Source organism: Microtus pennsylvanicus, chromosome 10 (genome assembly GCF_037038515.1).
Source record: "Microtus pennsylvanicus isolate mMicPen1 chromosome 10, mMicPen1.hap1, whole genome shotgun sequence".
Classification (NCBI taxonomy): domain Eukaryota; kingdom Metazoa; phylum Chordata; class Mammalia; order Rodentia; family Cricetidae; genus Microtus; species Microtus pennsylvanicus.
The window spans coordinates 57074958-57100398 of NC_134588.1; the positions used below are offsets into that span (position 1 = coordinate 57074958).

At 41.7% G+C, this 25441-nt stretch overlaps 1 protein-coding gene across 1 annotated transcript in view; it reads left to right on the forward strand.

Annotated features, from left to right (window-relative positions):
• The window catches only part of F5 (coagulation factor V), a 78034-nt gene that overhangs the window by 38068 nt on the left and 14525 nt on the right, over positions 1-25441 (forward strand). The window contains exons 11-16 of the mRNA XM_075988456.1: positions 7409-7559; positions 11371-11583; positions 12932-15434; positions 19789-19963; positions 21003-21239; positions 22829-23036. Coding sequence (XP_075844571.1) covers positions 7409-7559; positions 11371-11583; positions 12932-15434; positions 19789-19963; positions 21003-21239; positions 22829-23036 — 3487 coding nt within the window. The remainder of the gene's footprint in view (positions 1-7408; positions 7560-11370; positions 11584-12931; positions 15435-19788; positions 19964-21002; positions 21240-22828; positions 23037-25441) is intronic.

Genomic DNA, 25441 nt, shown 5'->3' on the forward strand with positions numbered 1-25441 from the left:
ATTTTCCTGCAAAATTCAAGATGACGTTATTTTTTTCTGCCGTGTAAATGTACCACATTTTCCTTATCCATTATTCTGTCAAGGGACATATAGGTTGTTTCCAGGGTCTGGCTATGACAAACAATGCTGCTATGAACATAGTTGGGCACATGTCCTTGTGGCACAATTGAGCATCCTTTGGATATATGCCCAAAACTGGCATTACTGGGTTTTGAGGAGGGTCTTTTCCTAATTTTCTGAGAAATCGTCACATTTATATCCAAAGGGGCTATACCAGCTTGCATTCCCATCAGCAATGCAGAAGTGTTCCCTTTCCCCAACAACCTCTCCAGCATAAGTTGTCATCAGTGTTTTTGATCTTGGCCATTCTTACAGGTGTAAGATGGAATCTTAGAGTTGTTTTGATTTGCATTTCTCTGATGACTAAGGATGTTGAACATTTCCTTAAGTGTCTTTCAGTCATTTTAGATTCCTCTGTTGAGAGTTCTTTGTTTAGGTCTGTACTCCATTTCTTTTATTGGATTATGTGATCTTTTGGTGTCCAATTTCTTGAGTTCTTTGTATATTTTGGAGATCAGTCCTCTGTCTGATGTGGGGTTAGTGAAGATCTTTTCCCATTCTGTAGGCTGTCGTTTTGTCTTGTTGACCCTGTCCTTTGCTTTACAGAAGCTTTTCCATTTCAGGAAGTCCCATTTATTAACTGTTTCTCTCAGTGTCTGTGTTCCCTGTGCCAATTTATTCAAGTGTACTTCCCACTTTCTTTTCTATAAGGTTCAGTGTGGCTGGCTTTATGCTGAGGTCTTTGATCCACTGGGACTTGAGTTTTGTGCTTGGTGATAGATATGGGTCTATTTTCATTCTTCTACATGTTGATATCCAGTTATGCCAGCACCATTTGTTAAATATGCTTTCTTTTTTCCATTTGATATTTTTTGCTTCTTTGTCAAAAATCAGGTGTTCGAAGGAGTGTGGATTGATATTCGGGTCTACTGTTCCGTTCCATTTGTCCTCCTGTCTATTCTTATGCCAATACCAGGCTGTTTTCAGTACTGTAGCTCTGTAGTAGACTTTGAAGTCAGGGATCGTGATGCCTTCAGAAGTTCTTTTATTGTACAGGCTATTCTTTTTTTTTTTGGTTTGTCATGTAAAGTTGAGCATTGTTCTTTCAAGATCTATGAAGAATTTTGCTGGAATTTTAATGGGCATTGCATTGAATCTGTAGATTGCTTTTGGTAAGATTACCATTTTTACTATGTTAATGCTTCCTACCCAAGAGCATGGGAGATCTTTCCACTTTCTGGTGTCTTCTTCAATTTCTTTCTTCAAAGATTTAAGTTCTTGTCATACAAATTTTCCACTTGTTTGGTTAGAGTTACTCCAAGATATTTTATGCTATTTGTGGCTATTGTGAAGGGTGTTGATTCTCTGATTTCTTTCCCAGCCCTTTTATCATCTGTGTACAGGAGGGTTACTGATTTTTTTGAGTTAATCTTGTATCCTGCTACATTACTGAAATTGTTTATGAGTTGTAGAAGTTCCTTGGCAGAATTTTTGGGATTGGTTATGCAACCTATCATATCATCAGCAAACAGAGTTTGGCTTCTATTTTAATTTGTATCCCCTTGATCTCCTTTTTGTGTCTTATTGCTCTAGCTAGGACGTCAAGAACTATATTGAATAGATATGGAGAGAGTGGACAACCTTGTCTTGCTCCTGATTTCAGTGGAATTGCTGGGAGTTTCTCTCCATTTAGTTTGATGTTGGCTGTTGGCTTGCTGTATTTTGCCTTTATTATGTTTAGGTATGTTCCTTGTATCCCTGCTGTCTCCAAGACCTTTATCATGAAGAGATGTTGTATTTTGTCAAAAGCTTTTTTGGCATCTAATGAAATGATCATGTGGTTTTTATTTTTCAGCTTGTTTATATGGTGGATTACGTTGACAGATTTTTGTATGTTGAACCATCCCTGCATCTCTGTGATGAAGCTGACTTGATCATGGTGGATGATGGTTCTGAAGTGTTTTTGGATTCAATTTGCCAGTATTTTATTTAGTATTTTTACATCAATGTTCATGAGTGAAATTGATCTGTAATTCTCTTTCTTAGTAATGTGGTTTGAGTATCAGAGTAATTGTAGCCTCATAAAAAGAGTTTGGCAACATTCCTTCTGTTTCTTTTGTGTGGAATAATTTGAGGAGTATTGGTATTAGTTCTTCTTTAAAAGTCTTGTAGAATTCTGAGTTGAAACCATCTGATTCTGGACTTTTTTGGTTGGGAGACTTTTGATGACTGTTTCTATTTCTTCAGCAGTTATAGGTCTGTTTAATTTGCTTATCTGGTCTTGATTTAATTTTGGTGATATTTATCTAGAAAGTTGTCCATTTCCTTTAAGTTTTCCAATTTTGTGGAGTATAGGTTTTTGAAATATGACCTGATGATTCTCTCTGTATTTCCTCCATGTCTGTTGTTATGACCCCCTTTTCATTTCTGATTTTGTTAATTTGGATATTCTCTCTCTGCCTTTTGGTTAGTTTGGATAATGGTTTGTTTATTTTGTTGATTTTCTTGAAGAACCAACTCTTTGTCTCATTGATTCTTTGAATTGTTTTCTTTGTTTCTATTTTGTTGATTTCAGCTCTCAATTTGATTATTTCCTGCCATCTAGTTCTCTTAGTGAGTTTGCTTCTTTTTGTCCTGAAGTTTTCAAATGTTCGTTAATTCACTAGTGTGGGATCTTTTTAGCTTATGTAGGTGTTTAGTGCTATGAACTTTCCTCTTAACACTGCTTTCATTGTGTCCCATGAATTTTGGTATGTTGTGTGGTCATTTTCATTGAATTTTAGGAAGTCTTTGATTTTTTCCTTTATTTCTTCCTTGACCCATTCATGATTCAGGTGAGCATTGTTTAATTTCCATGTGTTTGTGGGCTTTATGGAATTAGTATTGCTGTTGACTTCTAGTTTTAAACCATGGTGATCTGATAGGTACATTGGGTTATGCCAATTTTTTTTATATTTGTTGAGGTTTGTTTTGTTACTGAGTATGTGGTCAGTTTTTGAGAAGGTTCCTGAGGTGCTGAGAAGAAGGTATATTCTTTTCTGTTTGGATAGAATATTCTATAGATGTCTGTTAAGTCTATTTGAGTTATAACATTTGTTAGGTCTCTTATTTCTCTGTTCATTTTTTGTCTTACTGACATGTCCAGTGGTGAGAGGGGAGTGAAGTCTCCTACTATTAGTGTGTGGGGTTTAATGCATGATTTAAGATTTGCAAGTATTTCTTTTACATCTGAGGGTACCCTTCTATCTGGGGCATAGATGTTCAGAATTGAGATTTCCTCTTGATGGATTTTTTCCTGTGACTAATATGAAGTGACTTTCTTTGTCTCTTTTGACTGATTTTAGCTTGAAGTTTATTTTGCTAGATATTAGGATAGCTACACCACTTGTTTCTTAGGTCCATTTGATTGGTATATTTTTCCCAACCCTTTACTCTGAGATGATGTCTGTCTTTGAGGTTGAGATATGTTTCTTGTATGCAGAAGAAGGATGGATCCTGTTTTCATATCCAATCTGTTAGCTTGTACCTTTTTATAGGTGAGTTGAGTCCATTTACATTAATGGATATTAATGACCAGTGATTGCTATCTCCTGTTAATTTAGTTACCATTGTTGGTGATGTTAATTTGTGCATTTTTCCCTTCTTTGGGATTTGCTGCTATGAGACCATCAATTGCTGTGTTTTTGTTGGTGTAGCCAACTTCCTTGGGCTGGAGTTTTCCTTGTAGTATTTTGTGTAGGACTAGATTTGTGGCTAGGTATTGGTGAAATCTAGATTTGTCGTGGAATATCTTGTTTTGTCTTTCTATGGTGATTGACAGTTTTGCTCAGTATAGTAGTCTGGGCTGGCATCCATGGTCTTTTAATGTCTGCATAATGCTTGATTTCTGGCTTTCATTGTGTCCAATGAAAAGTCAGGTGTAATTCTGAAATTCTGATAGGTCGGCCTTTATATGTTACTTGGCCTTTTTCCTTTGCAGCTCTTAATATTCTTTCTTTATTCTGTATGATTAGTGTTTTGATTATTATATGGCAAGAGGATTTATTTTTTGATCCAGTCTATTTGATGTTCTACAGGCATCTTGTATCTCCATGGGCATATCTTTCTTTAGGTTGGGAAAGTTTTCTTCTATGATTTTGTTAAGTATATTTTCTGTGCTTTTGAGTTGAATTTCTTTTCCTTCTTCTATACCTATTATTCTTAGATTTGGCTTTTTCATGGTGTCCCATATTTCTTGTATATTTTGGGTTAAGCATTTGTTAGATTTACTGATGAGTCTATTTCCTCTATTGTATCTTCAGCACTTGAGATTCTCTCTTCCATCTCTTGTATTCTGTTGTTCATGCTTGTGTTTGTGGTTCCTGTTCGTTTTCTCATGATTTCTGTTTCTATAATTCCCTCAGCTTGTGTTTTCTTTATTGTCTCTATTTCAGTTTTCAAGTCCTGAATAGTTTCTTTCATATGTTTGATTTCTTTTTCTTGACTTTCTTTAAGTGATTTGCTGGTGTCTTCCAATTTTTGTTCATCTTTTCCTCCATTTCTTTAAGGGAATTTCTCATTTCCTCTTTTAGAGTTTCAAACATTCCTTGAAGTTATTTTTTAGGTCATTTTCTTCTGCTTCATTCATATTTGATTGTTCAGGTTTTGCTGTTGTAGGGTCTTTAGGTTTTACTGGTGTTGTGTTACTCTTGTGGTGTTGTGTGTGTTCTTACCTTTTCTACTCATCTTTTCTCTAATAGGTGTGGTTGGGGCTGTCTGAGATTCTGTTAAATAACCTTCTAGGTTTTAGTGAATCCAAAGCTCAGATGGTTGTTCTTCATGGTACAGTCAGTGCCACAGTTCTAGTTACCCCGTTGATTACTCCGTGTTCCTGGAGATAGCTCAGTGCTCCTGTTCTTTGCTCTGCTCCCTTGGAGTTTGCTGTTTCAGATCTACTTTGGCCTAGGCTTCTGGCTTTGCATGTTTCTGTAAATCCTGGTCTGGATATTCTCCTGCAGAAGTCCCTGGCTTGGAGCTGGTCCTGCAAAGATTTCTGACTCCATTCTGCTGCTTCAGATGTCCCAGGTTTGAGTGCACCTGGAACTGCAGAGGATCTGACTCAGGCTTACTCCCTCAGAGATCCCAGACTCAGGCTCAGTCCCGCAGAGGTTCCAGGTTCCTGCCTATTCCTTTTGATGTCTCAGACCAGTGCCCAGACCCACAGAGGTCTTGGACCCACAGAAATCCTGATTCAGGCCTACTCCCTCTGAGGTCCCAGACTCACACCTGGCCCCACAGAGATCTCTGGTTTCTGCTTATTCCATCGGAGGTCCCAGGTTTACTAACGCCCAGACCCCAGGGGTCTTGGCTTAGGTCTACTCCCTTGAAGGTCTCAGATTCATGTCTGGACCCTCAGCGGTCTCTGGCTCTGGCTCACTCACTCAGAATTACTCCCCTCTACCTGTTCCGAAGGAGATCACTGACTCTGCATCTGGTCACTGGCTCAATCCTGATCCGCCATTGACCCGGGATGGGGTTGACTCCTGGGACTGGATTTTGCTCCTGGTTTCTGCTCTTGGTGGAGCTTGCTCGTGATGCTGGATTTTAACCAAGTTTCAAACCCTAGGCCTGTCGGTGTTGCCCCTGTGATGAAGAAGCCAGTTAAGCTCTTTTAATTCTTCTCTTTGATCAAATAAATAAGAACACCCACCCCCACACTGAAATTTGTTTACAGGGTGGCATAAGAAATGCAGTGAGAACTTGGTGCCAGTCTTTGTTGTTTTCAGAGGCAGGTAACAGAAACAGGAGAGATCCCTTAGAACAAGGACATCTGGAGCTATAGTTTTGTTTGTTTGTTTGGGTTGTTGTTGTTTTGCTTTGCTTTGCTTTGATTTTGAGACAGGGTTTCTCTGTGTAGCACTGACTGTCCTGGAACTGGCTGTATAGACCATGGTGGCCTCAAACTTGTAGAGATCCACTTGCCTCTGCTTCCCTAGTGCTAGGATTAAAGGCATGCACCATCAATGCCCAGCTGGAGCCATAGTTTTGGTGAAATTGGAGCCTGTCAAAAGTTTTTCTTTGGCGAGACTAAGTTACAGCAAAAAAATGTGACCAAAGAGACTAGATTTCTCAGTTTGTTTTTGTTTGAGACATGTTTTTATGTGGCCCAACTTGGCCTCAAACTCACTATATGGGCTAGGATGGCCTTGAACATTTAAAAATTGTCTTTTCTTTCTTTTTATTTTTAAATTTTAGTTTTTATTTTATTTTTGTTTTTAGTGTATGTGTTTTGCTTGCATGCATGTCTTCATACAGTGTGTATCCCTGGTGCCCACAGTGGCCAGAAGAAGGAGTTAAATCCCCTGTAGTTACAGATGGTTGTAGGGTGCCATGTGGATGATGGGAATTAAACCCAGGTCTTCAGCCAGCACTCTTTTTTTTTTTTTTTTTTAATTTTTCGAGACAGGGTTTCTCCGTAGCTTTTGGTTCCTATCCTGGAACTAGCTCTTGTAGATCAGGCTGGCCTCAAACTCACAGAGATCCGGCTGCCTCTGCCTCCCGAGTGCTGGGATTAAAGGCGTGTGCCACCACCGCCTAGCCTCAGCCAGCACTCTTAATTGCTAAACAGTCTCTTCAGCCTGCCCCCTGTTTGTTGGTTTGTTGTTGTTTGGTTTTTGTTTTGAGAGAGGTTTCTCTTGTAGTTCAGGCAGGCCTCAAACTGATTGTGTAACCAGAATAATTTTGAACTTCCATGTCTCCGGGACTGGAGACATATGCTGCCACACCAAGCATATGTGGTACTTGGGAGAACCCAGGGCTTTCTGCATGCTAAACAAACACTTTACCAATGGAACTATATCCCCAGCATCCTGAGTTTCTCTTCATTGCAAATGAATAGTCTTATATTATTCACCTAAAATTCCCATTAGGTTAAATAATAGTGAAAGGGGTCTTATTCAAAGGCATGCAAAATAGGCAGATGCCCAGAAAAATCAGAACACTTGCAAGATCTTGATTTATTGATATCGTAAAGGACACGGGAAGGAAGGGCATGAGGCTTCCCTGTTGCAACCTTCTGCTCCTCCTTTACATCATCTGGAGCAAATTCAGTCTTTCGTGCTGAAAAGTGCCCCACTACAGACACACACTGGCTTGCAGGTGCCGGACGGAGGTAGCATTTTTCCCCTAGGAACTTTTGACTGAGTTCTCTGATCCCCTCCTGTTTGCTTTCACGTATTAGCTATATCTCTGACAAGTGTTTGGTATATCATGGGCTCTCATAGGTGCCTGAAATGTGGCTTCTCTGGACTCAAAGCAATGGGGAAGTAGGAGCCAACTGGAGCTTTAATCCCTGCCCTTTCACCTCCAGAAAGCAGCAGACATTGAGCAGCAGGCTGTGTTTGCTGTGTTTGATGAGAACAAGAGCTGGTACATTGAGGACAACATCAACAAGTTTTGTGAAAATCCTGAAGAGGTGAAACGTGACGACCCCAAGTTTTATGAATCAAATATCATGAGCAGTAAGTCGGAGCCCCCGCTTCTATCTGTCTTTTTTACTCTAGTGGTTGCAGCATGTCTTTACCCGAAGGCAAACATGTGATGGCTTTATCCTCTCCCAAAAGCAACCCCTCCTCTCCTCACTCAGGGACTGAAGACTTGGTAATGGGATGCCTGACAACACAGCAACCAAAGCTTTTTTTCTTTTAAGACAAGGTTCAAAGTCTAGTGGTCCTTTAAGTCAGAGTGGCCTCATGCTTCCAAATTTTGTGTGGGATTTGTTTGTTTGTTTTTTCTGAGACAGGGTTTCTCTGTAGCTTTGGAGCCTGTCCTGGAACTAGCCCTTGTAGACCAGGCTGGTCTCAAACTCACAGAGATCCGCCTGCCTCTGCCTCCTTGGTGCTGGGATTAAAGGTGTGTGCCATGTTTGTGTGGTGGTGTGTATGTGTGTGTGGTGATGTATGTGTGCATGTTTGTGTGTGTATGTGTGGTGTATGTTTGTGTGTCTGTATATGTATTGTGGTATGTGTTTGTGTGGTGTGTATAAGTGTTTGTAAGGTATGGTTTGTATGTATGCATGTGTTTGTGGTGTGTGTATGTGTGGTATGTATATGTGATGTGTGGTATGTGTGTGTGGTGTACATGTGTGTCTGTGGTGTATGTATGTGTGTACAGTGTATGTATGTGTATGGCATGGTGTGTGTATGTATGTATGTGTGGTGTGTGTTTGTGTGGTGTATATGTGTGGTATGTATATGTGTTTGTGTGGTATGGTATGTATGTATGTGTGGTGTGTGTTTGTGTGTGTATGTATGTGTGGTATGTGTTTGCGTGGTGTGTATGTGTGGTATGTATATGTGTTTGTGTGGTATGGTATGTATGTATGTGTGTGTGGTGCATGTGTATGTGTAGTATGTGAATGTGATGTGGTGTGTGTGTGTTGAAGTGTGCATGCACTAGGCAACGATGAAGGCTGGGAGGAAAGGCATGAGGACCTTGGTCAGTGGTACCTAAGGATTTTAGAAATGTGCATGGTGAAGACCCTCTAGTTGATGCCAGGACAGAGATAAGATGTCTTTTAGAGAAAGCTGCATTCTCCAGTCAGAGTCAAGCAAGGTGAGCCTGGGAGCCCAGTGTCGTGAGAAGGCGGTGGATGCAGAAGTCCGAAGAGAAAGTATGTGGAGAGGAATTCAGAGCAGAGGGGAAAGTTCCATGAGCTTGGTATTTGCTATGATTCCAAAGTCCATTGTCATGAGAAGTCTGAGATGAGTTTACTGTGGCATCTGCAAGCAATTCCTTCCAACAACCAGAGTCCCCTACAACATACATACATACATACACACACACACACACACACACACACACACACACGCACACACACACACACTCATGTACACAAACCCATGCACACACACCCATGAACACACACATGCATGCATGCACACACACACACACACACACACACCATTCCTCAAAATAAAAAGCCACCTCCATCACCTTTTCTGATGAATAACCACCTCTCTGCAGGTGGCTTCCCAGAGACTGTTCATGTAGTTTCAGGACTGACAGGTGCCACATTAAGCTGACTTCACATAATTTCCTTCCAGTAAGGGCCCTGTGATAGCTCTAGATCTACAGCTCGGGTCTGTGATAGCTCTAGATCTATAGCTTGGGTCTGTGATAGCTCTAGATCTACAGCTCGGGTCTGTGATAGCTCTAGATCTATAGCTTGGGTCTGTAATAGCTCTAGATCTATAGCTTGGGTCTGTGATAGCTCTAGACCTACAGCTCAGGTCTGTGATAGTTCTAGACCTACAGCTCGGGTCTGTGATAGTTCTAGACTTATAGCTTATGTCTGTGATAGTTCTAGACCTACAGCTCGTGTCTGTGATAGTTCTAGACTTATAGCTTATGTCTGTGATAGCTCTAGACTTACAGCTCAGGTCTGTGATAGCTCTAGACTTACAGCTCAGGTCTGTGATAGTTCTAGACCTACAGCTCGTGTCTGTGATAGTTCTAGACTTATAGCTTATGTCTGTGATAGTTCTAGACCTATAGCTCGGGTCTGTGATAGTTCTAGACTTATAGCTTATGTCTGTGATAGCTCTAGACCTATAGCTGGGGTCTCTGATAGCTCTAGACCTACAGCTCGGGTCTGTGATAGTTCTAGACTTATAGCTTATGTCTGTGATAGCTCTAGACCTATAGCTGGGGTCTCTGATAGCTCTAGACCTACAGCTCGGGTCTGTGATAGTTCTAGACTTATAGCTTATGTCTGTGATAGTTCTAGACCTATAGCTTGGGTCTGTGATAGTTCTGGACTTATAGCTTATGTCTGTGATAGCTCTATACCTGTAGCTGGGGTCTCTGATAGCCCTAGACCTATAGCTCGGGTCTGTGATAGCTCTAGATCTATAGCTTGGATCTGTGATAGCTCTAGACCTACAGCTCGGGTCTGTGATAGCTCTAGATCTATAGCTTGGGTCTGTGAAATCTCTAAACCTATAGCTGGGGTCTCTGATAGCCCTAGACCTATAGCTCAGGGTCTCTGATATCTCTAGACCTATAGCTCAGGGTCTCTGATATCTCTAGACCTATAGCTCAGGGTCTGTGATAGCTCTAGACCTATAGCTCAGGGTCTGTGATAGCTCTAGACCTATAGCTCAGGGTCTGTGATAGCTCTAGACCTATAGCTCAGGGTCTGTGATAACTCTAGACCTATAGCTCAGGGTCTGTGATAGCTCTAGACCTATGGCTCTAGACCAGTGCTGCCCAAAAAATTACAGGTGAGTCATTTACATGAAATTTCCTGGTAAGTTGAAAAGTAAAGAGAAATGAGTGAAATTCATTAGAATAATCTTTACTTAGCTCAGCATATTCCAGATACTATCTTTTTTTGTTGTTTTGAGATAGGCTTTCATGATGTAAAGATACATAATTTTTTAAAGTAATACAAATAAATGGGATATGCTTTATGACTGTCTTCGCAGTACAGTGTGTATTTGATCTTAAAGTACATGTCAATGGAATATACCTGCTCACAGCCTCTTGCAGCCAGTGCCCATAGGATTAGCCCATTTAGAAAAGCATCTGCAATGATGTAGAAACTAATAACACACACTTTCAGCAACTCAACATATATTTGGTACATAGTCACTTATATTTGTTTTTTTTTTTTTTAGTACCAAACACCACACGTACTAGGAGTGTGGTCACAGTGGTGACCCGGGTGTACTGGTTGTGCCCTCCAATAAATCATATCTTAATTGGATTTCCATGTGCAGTACATATGTAAATAAAGATGTTGCCCAAAGTGGTGTTCCTTTAAAGATAATTAAAATACATGAACTCAGTGCTTGAATGGAAACTATTAGACTAGCCATCCGTCAACCTTAGGTTACAGATAACAGTTCTCAACAACAAATGTGCTCAGTAAGCTCCTTGTTTTGTGACATTCATTCTTACAAGCATGATGCCCAAGAAGATAAAGTTCTTCTACATAGACTTGTCTTCCCGGTAGGTTCATCTTGGACCATCTAAATCAAGTACAGCAGAGCATAAAGTAACATTTTATAGTTGCTTGATGGATGCATACTAAACCGATGTGCATGAGAGGCTTTATCTTTATCCTGATTTTCCCCCTCAACTAAGTCAAGAGCATCAGCCATGTCTTGGAAAGCTGACTGTGACCTACTCACACATTAGCCCTCAAAGCTTACCTTCACTAACCACTGCCTTAATGCAGCCAAATGAGTATAGAGGCATTTGTCTGGGCTATGATTATGGGTCCTCGTGTTGTACAGGCCTGGCGTTTGACAGATTTTACTCTTTCAGCTCTCAACGGCTATGTGCCTGAGAGCATATCCACTCTAGGATTCTGCTTTGATGACACCGTCCAGTGGCACTTCTGCAGTGTGGGAATTTATGATGACATTTTGACCATCCACTTCACCGGGCACTCATTCATCTACGGGAAGAAGCACGAGGACACACTGACCCTGTTCCCTATGAGCGGTGAATCTGTGACCGTCACGATGGACAATGTTGGTGAGTAAGGGTCTAGGTATTTAGAGGGAAAACTGATCGGCTCTCAGGTGGAGAAAGGTCTATTGAGCCATCCCAATGACCACAGCTCCTGGTGTGTCTCCAGGACCCTTGTGGGCTTGCCTTACCCTGCTGCTCATGGTTTATAGTTGGGAAAATAATGGCTTAAATAGAAGCAATTTCATGCCAATTCCATTTGCACATCTCTGAAATAACCAGGCAGCAAAGACATACAATGGCAGAAAGACAGATGTAACCCTGAAGAAGCAGCAGAAAGGGATTAGCCACGAAAGCAGCCTTTGGTGTCAGTCCTCAAGCGTCGTCGACCTCTTTATGAAACAGTGGCATGGAATTTGCCAAATAGGCCATTGTAACTGTCCAGTGGACCCCAAGGACCCACCTATATCCACTTCCCCAGAGATGGAATTACAAACTCGGGCTACTAGCCCTGACTGTTTTTTTTTTTTAACATGGATGCTAGGAATCAAACTCAGGTCCTTGTGCTAACTGAACTGTCTCCCCAGCCCCACTTTTCAATTTCTTATCAGAGATCACCCCACCTTCAGGTGAGCAACCATTAGATGAGCCCTGGAGGCTGCCTCAGAGACAACATTGTTGTGTAAGACCCAAGTTCAAATCCTGCTCAATGTTTTGCAACTTTAGATGTGTTACTGGCTCTCCCTCAGAAGAGCTTGAGAGCACTGTGCAGAGTTGTTTCGGCTCCTAGTTGTAAGCTCCTCCAAGTGCCCAGCACTCAACAAGTGGTTGCGTTGGTGCTGTCCCAGGTCATCCTTAGTGTCTCAGTAATTCACTTTCAAAATGACACATACATTATTTCCTAGAAATACCTAAATACCCTTTCTTTGTGGGAAAACAACCTCACCATCATCTCTCAAATTCCAAGCCTCAGACAAAATGTACAAGTAAGCAGACGGTAATGACTTTTGAGGTCCATTTTATCACTGATTTCCCCTTTTCTTGGTGTATTCTAAAGCAACAATTCTTGAACAATCCAAACCGAAAGTCTCTTTTTCTTCTTAATCTCCATAGACCAATAGTTTAAAGCTAATTTCTGTTAAATACCCTAGCCTAAAAGTACAATGACCCTGTGGATAGATACCAAAGCAATGTCAAGCTACATTTTAAAAAATTCCTAAACACCCTATTCTTGGTTTTTCTCTCTATGTCAATGTAGCTCAGTAACTCACCATTTATAGTCTAGCATGGTCCATAGCTCACACATGGGCCCTCTGGTTAAAATTCCCTAGAAATTGTTTCCCCCAGCAGATCCTGGTGTTTTTATAACTTTTCCTGAGCTTTCAACCTTCCCTTCTCTGTCTCTCCTATAAAGGAACGTGGATGTTAACTGCCATGAATTCCAATCCAAGACACAAAAACCTAAGACTGAGATTTAGGGATGTTAAATGTATCCGGAATGATGATGATGAAGACTCGTATGAGATTTATGAACCTTTTGTACCTACACCCGATTCCACGACAACTCGGAAAATTCATGACTCTTTAGAAAACGAGTTTTCCGTCGAGAGTGAAGATGAGGATTACCAGTATCTATTGGCTTCGTCACTAGGAATTAGGTCATTCAGAAACTCATCATGGAATCAGGAGGAAGATGAGTTCAATCTTACTGCTCTCGCTCTAGAGAACAGCTCGGAGTCCATATTTCCAAGCATAGACAAAGTAAATGACTCAAAATCTTCTCCAGGAAACCTTAGTGGGATCGCCAGTAACAACCTCAAAGAATCTCAACAAACCCTTCCTGGCTCAGGAGACACCATGACTGGTACGCTCCCAGAGGACCTCACTGGCTTGGGTGAGAACTCAGTTCTCAACTCTCCCACAGAACACCATTCCAGCTCCTATTATGAACATGAGGTGGAAGATTCACAATCAGACATCACAGTGGTTCACCTACTTCCCTTTGGTGCAAAAGGATCAGGGAGCCAAGGACACGCTAAGCATAAAAAAGCCAAGCTAGGAAGAGCCCACCTGATGAAGTATAGGTTCCCCCAGATGAAAGTACCAGCCCAAAAAACTAGGAGGCATTCAAACCCAAAGAATACTAATGCCAGAGTGAGGTCCAGCGAGGAAATTCCTACTGATTTGTTCCTCTTAAAACAAACGAACACATCCAATTTTTTGGATAGGGCATGGTATTTGGCTTCTGAAAAAAGTAGTTATGAAATAATACCAGCAAATGGTGAAGACACGGCTGTTGATAAGCTGCAGAATGGCCCTCAGAATCAGAACATCTCAGGGGCTTGGGACAATAGCACCTCCACTACAAAAACAACAGGAAAGCCACGTGATCTCCCAAGGTTTTCTGGAATTAGACGTAAATCTCCACAAGTAAGACAGGAGAAAGGGAACAGAAACTTTAATAATGGACAGTTCATCAAGACACGAAAGAAGAAGAAGGATAAGAAGATGGCAATCCATAGTTTTCTATCTCCAAGAGGCTTTCACCCACTACGAGGAGATGTCCAGCCCACATTTTTAGACCAGAGACTTAATCACTCGCTGGTACCCCACAAGTCCAATGAAACAGCTCTTCCTATAGACCTGAATCAGACCTCCCCTTCAACAAGTGTTGACAGGTCACTTCCTGACCATCATCAAGCTCCCCAACATGGCTCGAGACAGATGAGCTCTGCTTTAGATGTGTATCCATCATTGCCCCCAGAGGAACAATCTCCAATATTTCTTACCCAGGATCCTGATCAAACACACTCCACCATAGACCCGAGTCACAGATCCTTTCCTCCAGAGCCCAGCCAGGGGCTTGATTATGACCTAAGCCATGAATCCTACCCTGAAGACATTGGTCAAACATCTTTCTTTCCAGACCAAAGTCAAAAGTCTCTGTCTTCAGAAGATGGCCAAGCAAGTCCCTCCTCAGACCCAAGCCTCTTTACCATCTCTCCAGAATTAGATCAGACAATTATTTCTCCAGACCTGGGCCAGATGACCCTTTCTCCAGATGACAACCAGAAGACCTTCTCCCCAGACCTCGGTCAGGTACCCCTTTCTCCAGATGACAACCAAAAGACCTCCTCCCCAGACCTGGGTCAGGTGCCCCTTTATCCTGATGACTACCAGATGCCCTCCTCCCCAGACCTGGGTCAGGTGCCCTTTTCTCCAGATGACAACCAGAAAGCCTCCCCCAATGATCTTAGCCTCTTGCCTCTCCCTCCAGAATTTGATGAGCCAGTCCTTTCCCAGGATTTGGACCAGATGCCCCAGTCTTCAGACCTCAGTCAGGTGACCCTCTCCCCAGACCTCAGCCTCTTGACCCTCTCTCCAGATTTTGATGAGATCATCCTATCCCCAGACCTCAGTCAAGTGACCCTCTCTCCAGACCTCATCCAGACAAGCCCCCCTCTTAACCACAGGCGCGAAACAGCCTCTGAGGATCCTGGCCGAGCATCCGACCCTTCAGATTCTGGTCAGTTTTTACCTCTTCCAGAACTGAACCAGACTCTTCTCCATCCAGATCTCATTCACACACCATCTCCTTCACCATCGCCCCAACTCAATAACACTTCCAAGTCAACGGAACTGAATCCTCTTGTTGTAGTAGGTCTCAGCAGAGTCGATGGAGATGATGTTGAAATCATTTCAAATGAGGAGCTAGAAAGCATTGATGATGATTATACTGAAGATTATTATGTAAACTATAATGATCCCTACAAAACAGATACCAGGACAGATACCAACTCCTCCAGAAATCCGGATACCATTGCAGCATGGTACCTCCGTGGCCATCGTGGAAACAAGCAATACTATTTTATTGCTGCTGAAGAAATATCCTGGGATTATTCAAAATTTTCTCAAAGGTTTGGCTAGTTTTTTCTCTTTATATTCTCATTTTTCCTACCACTGCCATGAAAATCACCGACAGCAGTTCCTGGGAGGTGATTTTGGACAAACTGTGCTTTCTATTGTCTATGTCTCCTATGTCAACTGGGCCTGTGATGTTTCCTTTGTCATTTCCAATATTAGTGCCCTCTACACTTTAGATGACACTCAGGCAAATAAGAACCAGTACTGAGGAAGTCTATGGTATGCTGTGGTTAAATCAGTCTCCCCTCCTTTCTCATATCCACTTACCACACATGCTCCTGTCCCCTTTCCTTGTCCTAACACACACTTATCCCTCTGCATAGCTATCTGCTGACCAAAACAGCTCAAGTGAGGTTGGCTTCCAATCCAGACTTTAATGTAGAAATCTCTGTTTGCATCTACTTGTTAACAACAGTTTCTAAGAGATCCACTTACTTACTCTTTTATTTTTAATATTCTTTCCAATTCAGTGTCACTGAGGGATGGAAAGCCACCCTGTTCTGGGATGAAAACAGAAGAAAAGGGCAAGAATCATTAGTCAACCGCAGATTCTTCGGGATAGATCTGGTGACTGTATACAATAAGCAGCTTGTAGTGGTTAATCAAGGCTGCCACACACATATCGTAAAGGTGTGATTATAGTACGCGAACACGGTGTGCATTGAGACTGATCCACCTCAGACTGGCCATACAGCGGCTAGCATTTTCTTTAGAATGCTTCTTTAAGATGCTGTCCCCTGTGGTTTCTTACTTAAATGCAGTGCCCATCACTACATGGGAATAAACTAGTTATCTGAATATTTCTAAGATGAGCCTTGGGGAGACAGGGTTGCAGTCTTTACACAGAGTAGAAAGAGTGGAAGCCAGTTCCTCCAAACTCTTGCCTCTCAGGCCTGAAGCTGGCTCTTACAGCTGGCAGAGTTGTTTTGCCTGCTCATGTGTTCCATGTGTGGCTAGATGGGGCCAGCAGGAAAGAAAGACGTGAGGGAAGGCAGAATAAGTTTCTCCGTTGATGGCTTTGGAGATATTATAGCTATTAGGTGTTTGAAGGATGAGTTTGGGGCTTATTTTCATCGACTTGAGAGATTTGAATCTGTAAGAGAATTTGATGTCTTTTGGCCTCTCGCTTAGTTGATAAAATCTGTGGGAACTAAAGTGTTGGATTTATATTTTTATTAAGCTTTTTATTTTGAGATGATTGTGGAATCACACACTCTTGTGAGAAATTACACAATATTCCTTATATTCTTTACTGGGTCACCCCAGTGGTAGTCTCTTAGAAAAGTATACTATACTACAAAAAAGTGTATGGAGCTTGCTGCTGTCGTGAGAGAGAACATTGCCATCTACACACACACACACACACACACACACACACACACACACGCCTCATACCGCCCATCTACCTCCCTCCCACCGTACTTCACCTTAGCCTTGTGGTCACTAGTCAGATCTCTATATCTGCCATTTTGTCATTTCATAACCACTGTGTCGTGCAACATGTGATCTTAGGGGATTGGCTTTTTATTTTTTTAACCACTAAACAGAATTCTCCAGAGATACATCCTCATTATTAAACAATCTAACCATTCCTTCTATTGCTCCGTAGGATTTCACATGACATTCACAAGTGTTGTTGTTGTTTTGCTGTTGATGAATATTGATGCTGCCAAATATGAGGGGTTTCAATACCTGTGGAAGTATCCCAAGCTAATGAACACACGCACCATACACTTATTTTCTGTTAGAGACCTCTTAGAGCTTACTCTTGCCAGTTGTCAAGGCTGCACTACACAATGACTGATTATAGTTGCTTTGCTGTATAGTAGGTCTCCTGAAGGTACATTTGCTCTCTGAACGAAATTTTGTATCTTTTGACCAACACCTTCCCAGTCCGCTTCCCTTAAAGTCCCTGATAACCACTCTGCTTCCATGAGTTTTTGTCTTTCTGTGCTTGGCTCTTTTCATTTATTAACATGACAAATTTTTCTTCTTTATAGAGGCTATCTTGTGTTCGTGTGTGTGTAATTTTCTTTATTCATTCATCCATTAATAGGCTCTTAGGTTGATTATACATTTGGCTGTTATAAATAATCCTGTAATAATGCAGCTGTTTCTTTAATGTACAAATTTCACATTCAATTCTGTGGCCAAAAATGAGATTTCCAGCCAAGCATGGTGACACATTTTAATCCATGCACTTGGGAGGCAGAAGCGGGCAGATCTCTGGGAGGTCAAGACCAGCCTGGATTATAATGTAGTAACTGCTAGGCTAGCTAGTGCCACACAGTGAAACCCCATCTCAAAGAAAGGGCAAGAGAGAAAAATGAGACTGCAATGTATGTTGGAACTCTATTGTTGATTTTTTTTGAGCAACCTCTGTCCTATTTTTAATAATGTGTTATCATTTAGATTCACTTTTTTTATTTTAAAGGCTTCTTTTTCTCCATGTGCTTGTAACACTTATCTCCTGTTCCTATAATCACCATTTTAACCGATTAAAAGTGACATCCTTGGAATTTTTATTTTCATTTTTGATCGTTAACAGTAGCATTTTATGTACTTGTTGGGAATTTCTAAGTCTTCTTTTGATAATATATCAAAAATTTAAATATATTATATATAAAATTTATGTTACCATATTATTTTGTTTACTAATTAATTATTAATAATAATGTATATTGCATTCTTTGCCTGCTGTTAATCAATATTTTTGTTAGTAATTTAGTTCCTCATATATGTTTAGATATTGATTCCTTATCAGATACATAAACATGTATCTGATACAATATGTGTTCTCCAATCACATAAGCTGTTTCTTAATTCTCTTGACTGTTTCCTTTGCCGCATGTCACTTTAGTCTGATATTGCATGAATGGAATTCCATCTGTCTGTTTGTGTTTTGTTACCTGATTTTGAGAGTCTTATCATGAAAATCTTTGCTCAGACCAGTGTCTAAAAGCTTATAAATAATATGCATTAGCAAAATCAAAGCCAAGAACAGCCACTCAGGGTAAAAGACATGCGTCTATCTGATCCCTTTCATGAGGGTGGCCTTCTAACTCAACTGACCATCATCTGGAAGTCCCAGCTCTGGTACTTACCCATTGAATGATGTTGTCTGTCTTTGGTTTTAAAATATCTGTTACTATATCATTATATTTGTTTATTAAGTTATGTGCTTGACAAAAGCATATTAAGTGCCTACTGTACGCCAAATAACATGCTAAGAATTGGAGAATGCAGCTGGGCAATGGTGGCGCATGCCTTTAATCCCAGCACTTGGGAGGCAGAGGCAGGCAGATCTCTGTGAGTTTGAGGCCAGCCTGGTCTACAAGAGCGAGTTCCAGGTCAGGCTTCAAAGCTACAGAAAAACACTGCCTTGAAAAAGAAACAAAAAAGGAAGGGAAGGAAGGAAGGAAGGAAGGAAGGAAGGAAGGAAGGAAGGAAGGAGGGAAGGAAAAGAAAAAAGAAAAGAAAAAAGAGAATTGGAGAACTTATCATGAGCAGGCTGAGTAGAATACTTGGCCTCATAAGACTTACTCCTTAGTGGCAGACCGAGGTATCAATAGATCTCTCAGGTCTCATATAATTTGTTATACATCCTGTAGAAATACTATAGGACAAGCTGGGCGGTGGTGGTGCACGTCTTTAATCCCAGCACTCGGGAGGCAGAGACAGGAGGATCTCTGTGAGTTCAAGGCCAGCCTGGTCTACAATAGCTAGTTCCAGAGAAAGCTACAGAGAAACCCTGTCTCAAAAAACAAAAACAAAAACAAACAAACAAAAAAGAAATACTATAGGACTACTATAGAAATCTACTGTGTAGACTATAATAATACCATACATATATTTATTATACTGATATATTAATATACTAAATAAATAAATAAATGAAATTATACTGGACCTACTCCAAGAGATTTTAGGAAGTATTACCGAAGAAGTTATATTTAAGCTGGAAACTAAAACATATGTAGTCACCTGTGTTTTCATTTATATATATTCATTAACTTATACATGAAGTGGTTATTAAATATTCTATGCTAGTTACCAAACAGATTATTTCCTAATTCCTTTCAATTGTTTATTTTTATTTTATGTGTAGGTATGAGTGCCTGAATGTATGTATGAACTGTGTTGTGTGCCTGGCATCCTCAAAGGCCAGAATATCCCCTAGAACTGGGGTTACAAGTGGTTGTGAGTTGCCCACAGTGGGTGCTGGGAACCAAACGTAGGTCCTCTGCAAAAGCAACCAGAGCTCCTAACTGCTGAGCCATCTCTCCCAGATTTCCCCAACAGTCCTTAATTTCTTTTTTTTAATGAATGCTATTGCTATCACTTCAGTGAAATGGACAGTGAAGACTCTGATGCCATTCCAAGGGACACCACATACAAGAAAGTTGTTTTCAGAAAATACCTGGACAGTACTTTCACCAGACGTGATCCTCGGGCGGAATATGAGGAGCATCTTGGGATTCTGGGTCCTGTTATCAGAGCTGAAGTGGATGACGTGATCCAAGTAAGCCATCCTCGAGCCCTCTGAGTCTCCAGGGATTCACCACAAGCACCAAAGCTGACTTGTTTCTCAGAACTGACAAGTAACTGCCATTCCCCACCCCCAGAGTCTGCTTGACTATTTGGCAATTTTTGAGATTAAAAAAGACCTTAGACGTTTTAACCCTGAAAGTTGTTTAATCTGGAAGAGGCAGTACTGGCATTTCTAGCTGAAGCCAGGCTGTGTTGAGCTAACGTAGAAAATGACTCAGCTGTATTCCACGGCAGAAGCGGTGACAGCAACCGTAGTAGTTTATAAATATATCCCAGCGTTTTCTTAAGAGACAATATGAGACCAAATGAAAGGAAACTGGAAAATGAAGATGTCTCTCTGCCCTAAAAGAGTAAGCCAGTTTCTTAAGCATTTTACCAGCCTTAGTCATTGATTGCTTTTAAAACCCTGTATCCACTTCCCAGACAACAACTTGCGTTTATAACAGAGTTTATCTCCCCATCCTTCCTAAACTCTCATATATCAAACAAAAACAAAACAATAACAACAATAAGCAAACAAAACACAAGAAAAACTGCTCCGCATCTATGTCCAGAAACATAACCTTTGACCTGTGAGGGTATCTGCCAATTTGTCAATGACCATTTGTTCCTTTTCAAAAGACACACGGGGGTGGGGAGATGGCTCCATGGGTAAAGAGTAACCACTTAGTCTGTGATCTGCAATATCCTGGCCTTGAACTCCGACACAACAAAACCAATTAATCAGTCATGAAAGGCAATGAAGTCTGTGTTAGTCGGCTCTCTGTTGCTCTGATAACGGAGGAAACACTTCTTTTAGCCCATGATTTCATCAATGGTTGCTTGACTCCCTCGCTTTGGGTGTCTTGCATTAAATCAAATAATATGCAAAAATTCATTTGCAGTTATAAGCGCCCAGTACACTTTAGCTCTGATATCATGACTGCCAGTGACAGTCTTTAGTGTTGACAGTTTTGGTTTGGTATGTTAAGACATTTGTGGGTCACTCTTTCTTCTTCTTCTTTTTCTAGGTTCGCTTTAAAAATTTAGCATCCAGACCATACTCTCTTCATGCCCATGGACTTTTCTATGAAAAGTCCTCTGAGGGAAAGACTTATGAAGATGACTCTCCTGAATGGTTTCAGGAAGACAATGCTGTCCAGCCCAACAGCAGTTATACATATGTGTGGCATGCCACCGAACGCTCTGGGCCAGAGAACGCTGGCTCTGCCTGCCGGGCTTGGGCCTACTACTCTGCAGTGAATGTGGTAGGTTTTGAATTCTGATCTCTACCCTCATCATAAAGCCACAGGTTGGTTTTTTTGTTTTGTTTTGTTTTGTGGTTTTTTTTTTTTTTTTTTTTTTGCATCTCCTACAGACTGGACCTTTGATCCTGGCACTTGGGAGGGAGCGACAGGCAGATCTCTGTGAGGCCAGCCTGGTCTGAAAAAAAAAAAAGGCTCCCATGCTTTTCATGGGACATGTGACAGAGTTGCCATTCATGGTGTGGCTGCCATAACTAGAGATACTCCACACAGTTCATTAGATGTGGCACAGAGAAAGTGTTCATTCAATGGACATCCTGGGGATTACATAAGTCTGAGTGTGCTCCCAGAGAACCATGCTAGTTTGCAATTTAAAAGTAGTTTAGTCTTAAGTCAGGGCCTGAGAGATGGAGCTCAGCAGTTAAGAGCACTGCCTGCTTTTCCACAGGTCCTAGTTCAATTCCTAGCAACCACATGGTTGCTCACAACCATCTGTAATGAGATCTGGTGCCCTCTTGAGGAAGAGACCAGACCTGGTCAATCATTTTCATCAACTTAGGAAATGTTTTCCCTGTTCCACTTAGGCCATGAGGAGATTCAGTTTGTTACTTAATGCGTAGCCTTTGCTAATAAAGAACAATGCGATAAGAAGTCAGTTCTGTTCTAAGTTAAACAAGGACATAGGGAGGAGGCTGCGGTGTTCCTGGAGGAATAATCCAGGCACATTCAGGAAGGTAGGAACAATTAGTTTCTCTGGGCAAACTAGCAACTGTGTCGATCAGGACAAGCTGTGCCCACCTCCTGTCTTCTTGGCTGGCCTTAGGCGCCCAGGAAAGGCAGAAAGAAATTGGCATCCATGCAGACCCACTGGCCTCTCACTGTCTTCTTTGCCCTTGACCTTTAGAGAGAAACCTTTGCACAGTGAGACTCCCAAACACAGATGGCTGAGGACTCCGCCCAGGTTCACAGCCAGCAAAATCCAAAGCCCTCTCCAGCCCTCCACTTGGCAAAGGACAGCTTGGCTTCAGATTTGCCCTCAAAGACAGGGCAAATATCTGTCTTTGTTAGACCAAGGTTTCTAGACAGTTTGCTGGGATTCCCTTTGTCCCTGGACAAGTGGTTTAGGGGTTTACGGGATTGGTTCGGAGTGTATTCAAGGATGGGCTGAACCATTTAGTGAGAACTTGCCTTTGAAAAAATTAGAAAGAGGCTGGAGATGAAAATCAATTCCGTTCCCAAAACCAAAACAGAGAGTGGTAGAAGGAAGGGGGTGTGGGGAGGTTAGTAGACATGCGTTCAATGAATGTATTTCCACTTGCCGTTGGGATTGTTGTCAGGATTAAATAAGATACTACAGGCAAAGCCTTTAATAAAGTATGGACGCTCAATAAATGGTGTTCATTTGGTTGCCGATTTTTAATGTTATTATTCAGATAAAGGATAACAACCCAGACTTATTCATTACTGATCTTCAAGTTTGGAGCCTCTTAGACGAGATTTCTTTCTGTGTAAGAACTGTAATTGTCAGAAGAGAAAATAAGAATATTCCAATGAATGACGAGCGTTTGCACTTTGCTTGTCTTGTCTTCCAGGAGAAAGACATCCACTCGGGTTTGATTGGCCCCCTTCTGATCTGCCGGAAAGGAACACTTCACGAGGAGAGCAATCTGCCTATGGACAGGAGGGAATTTGTCTTGCTCTTCATGGCCTTTGATGAAAAGAAGAGTTGGTACTATGAAAAGTCCAAAAGGTCATGGAGAATCGATTCTCCAGAAGTGAAAAATTCCCACAAGTTTTACGGTATTTTTCCTCTGACTTTGATCTGTTCTGATTAAACCTCACAAGGTCACAATGATTCCTGCCGTTAGGTCTTCACAAGATTAGACCTTAGGTGTTCTTGAGGAGCCAGCAGCATCAATGAAGCCTGGCTCTTCAGCATCCTAGAGAGAGGATCTGGCCCATAGGAAACCCTGCTAAAGGGCACAGAGGGACTGCAGGACAGCATACACTGGCTGCTGCCAGACAACATAAAACTAACCAACAAGAAAATGGGCACTGTCCTCCAGATGGCAACATACATAGGCATGGGCACGGTATCACTCTCCTCTGTAAGATATTAATGACCCTGTTTCTTGCAGTTTAAAACAATTAGTATTTACACTAAGAAACGGCCGTCCCTGTGTCTCTTCCGAAATCAGAGGGGCTATAGCAGCTCCATCTCTTGGCCTCTGCAGGCAGCATCTATACCAGGTGGCATGAGAATTTAAGGAACTAGGAAGCTAAGCATCCAGGCAACAGGATACAGGCAAGACAGCCTGCCCTTAGGAGATGATACGGGGGAAAGTGTCTCTGTTCAGAAGTCCCTTGAGGAAGATGGCCTGTAAAATGGCAAATTAATTAAAAAACAGGCTTAGAAAAAGGCAGGATGAAGAGTTTAGTGCCCAGCCAAAACAACAACAGTCAGAAATCAGAAGAAAATAAAGACTCATGAGTGGTAAGACAGTTCAGAAAGTAAGAGGGCTTGCTTCCAAACCCAAGGGCCATCTCCCAAACCTGCATGGTGGAAGGAAAGAAGAGATTCCCACAAGGTGTTCTCTGACTTCTGCATGTATACCATAGGTGTGTGTGTGTGTACATGTGTATGTGTGTGTGTGTGCATGTGCACATGTGTATGTGTGTGTGCATGTGCACATGTGTATGTGTGTGTATGTGTGTGTGTGCATGTGCACATGTGTATGTGTGTGTGTATGCATGTGCACATGTGTATGTGTGTGTGCATGTGCACATGTGTATGTGTGTGTGTATGTGTGTGTGTGCATGTGCACATGTGTATGTGTGTGTGTGTGCATGTGCACATGTGTATGTGTGTGTGTGTGCATGTGCACATGTGTGTGTATGCATGCGCACATGTGTATGTGTGTGCACACCCGAGCACATGTGCACACACATACACATGTGACACACAAGGTGAAAATAAATTTAAAAATAAATGAGAGACACCTCAGGCCTGTTTTGGAAATGAAGTTTGAAAATGAAGGCCATTGTTCTGAAGTTTCTGATTAGTGAGAACCTGTGCTTTTGGTAACGAGTCTGTCAGAATACTGAGGGAGGAGAAACGTGCACAGGCCTGAAATCACAGCACTGAAGGCTGGGGTAGGAGGGCTGAACTACGCACTGAGACCTTGTCTGAAAGAATAAATAGCAAATAAATGAACAATGTACTTCAAGATGTTTTTATAGCATGCTATTAGATGGCACCTCTAGCCAGCCACCCAGGCTCGGTAGATTTATTTTTCCTCTATCGCTGATGTGCTCAAGGCACACTTCTTATATACATGGCCTTACTTCTAGACGTTCAATAATGTCACCTGTAAATACTTTGAGACACAAGTAGGAAAACAATGATTTACATTTGTTCTAAAAGCCCACCAACTAGTAGTAGAATCTGCTTTTCATAAAAACCTTTAAAGATTTTTTAAAATTCAAATATAAAAACTTCTGTTAGAGTACAGCTGATTCAGACAGCTGTTGGACAGATTGCAAACAGAGATTCCTTCTTCCCCTCCCTTCCCTCTCTTCCCCTTTTCTCTCCTCCCTTCCCTCTCTTCCCCTTTCCTCTCCTCCCTTCCCTCTCTTCCCCTTTCCTCTCCTCCCTTCCCTCTCTTCCCCTTTCCTCTTCTCCCTTCCCTCTCTTCCCCTTTCCTCCTCTCCCCCTCCCTTCCCTTTCATTTCCTCCCCTCCCCCTCTTTTCCCTCTCCTCCCCTCCCCTTCCCTGCCCTCCCCTACTCTGTCCTTCTCTTCCCTTCCCTTCCTTTCCCTTCCCTTCCCTCTTCCATCTCTAGGCCTTTCAGCCCTGAAATTGGCTTGAATAAGCAGGAAGTATCCCCTTTAGGAACCCCCTCAGCCTAATAAGACCCCACAGGCTGAAGAATAAGATGGGCTGTCTCTTGATTATGCCCTTTGCTTGAAGAGCATCCTCCAGAAAATGCTTTCTGGTTTCCCCCCAAAGCTAGCTATGTTTATTATAGCTTCAGTCCTAAACACATTCCTAATTCTTGGACATTTAGTGATCCCAATGTGTAGTATTTATCGGGGTATGTGACAAGCAGACCTCTGGAGTCCTCCAGGCTCTAGCTCAGTGCCTGGCTTTGGTAGCACATGCTCAGAATACAAATGAAATAGTGAATGAATGAACAAGTCCTCTT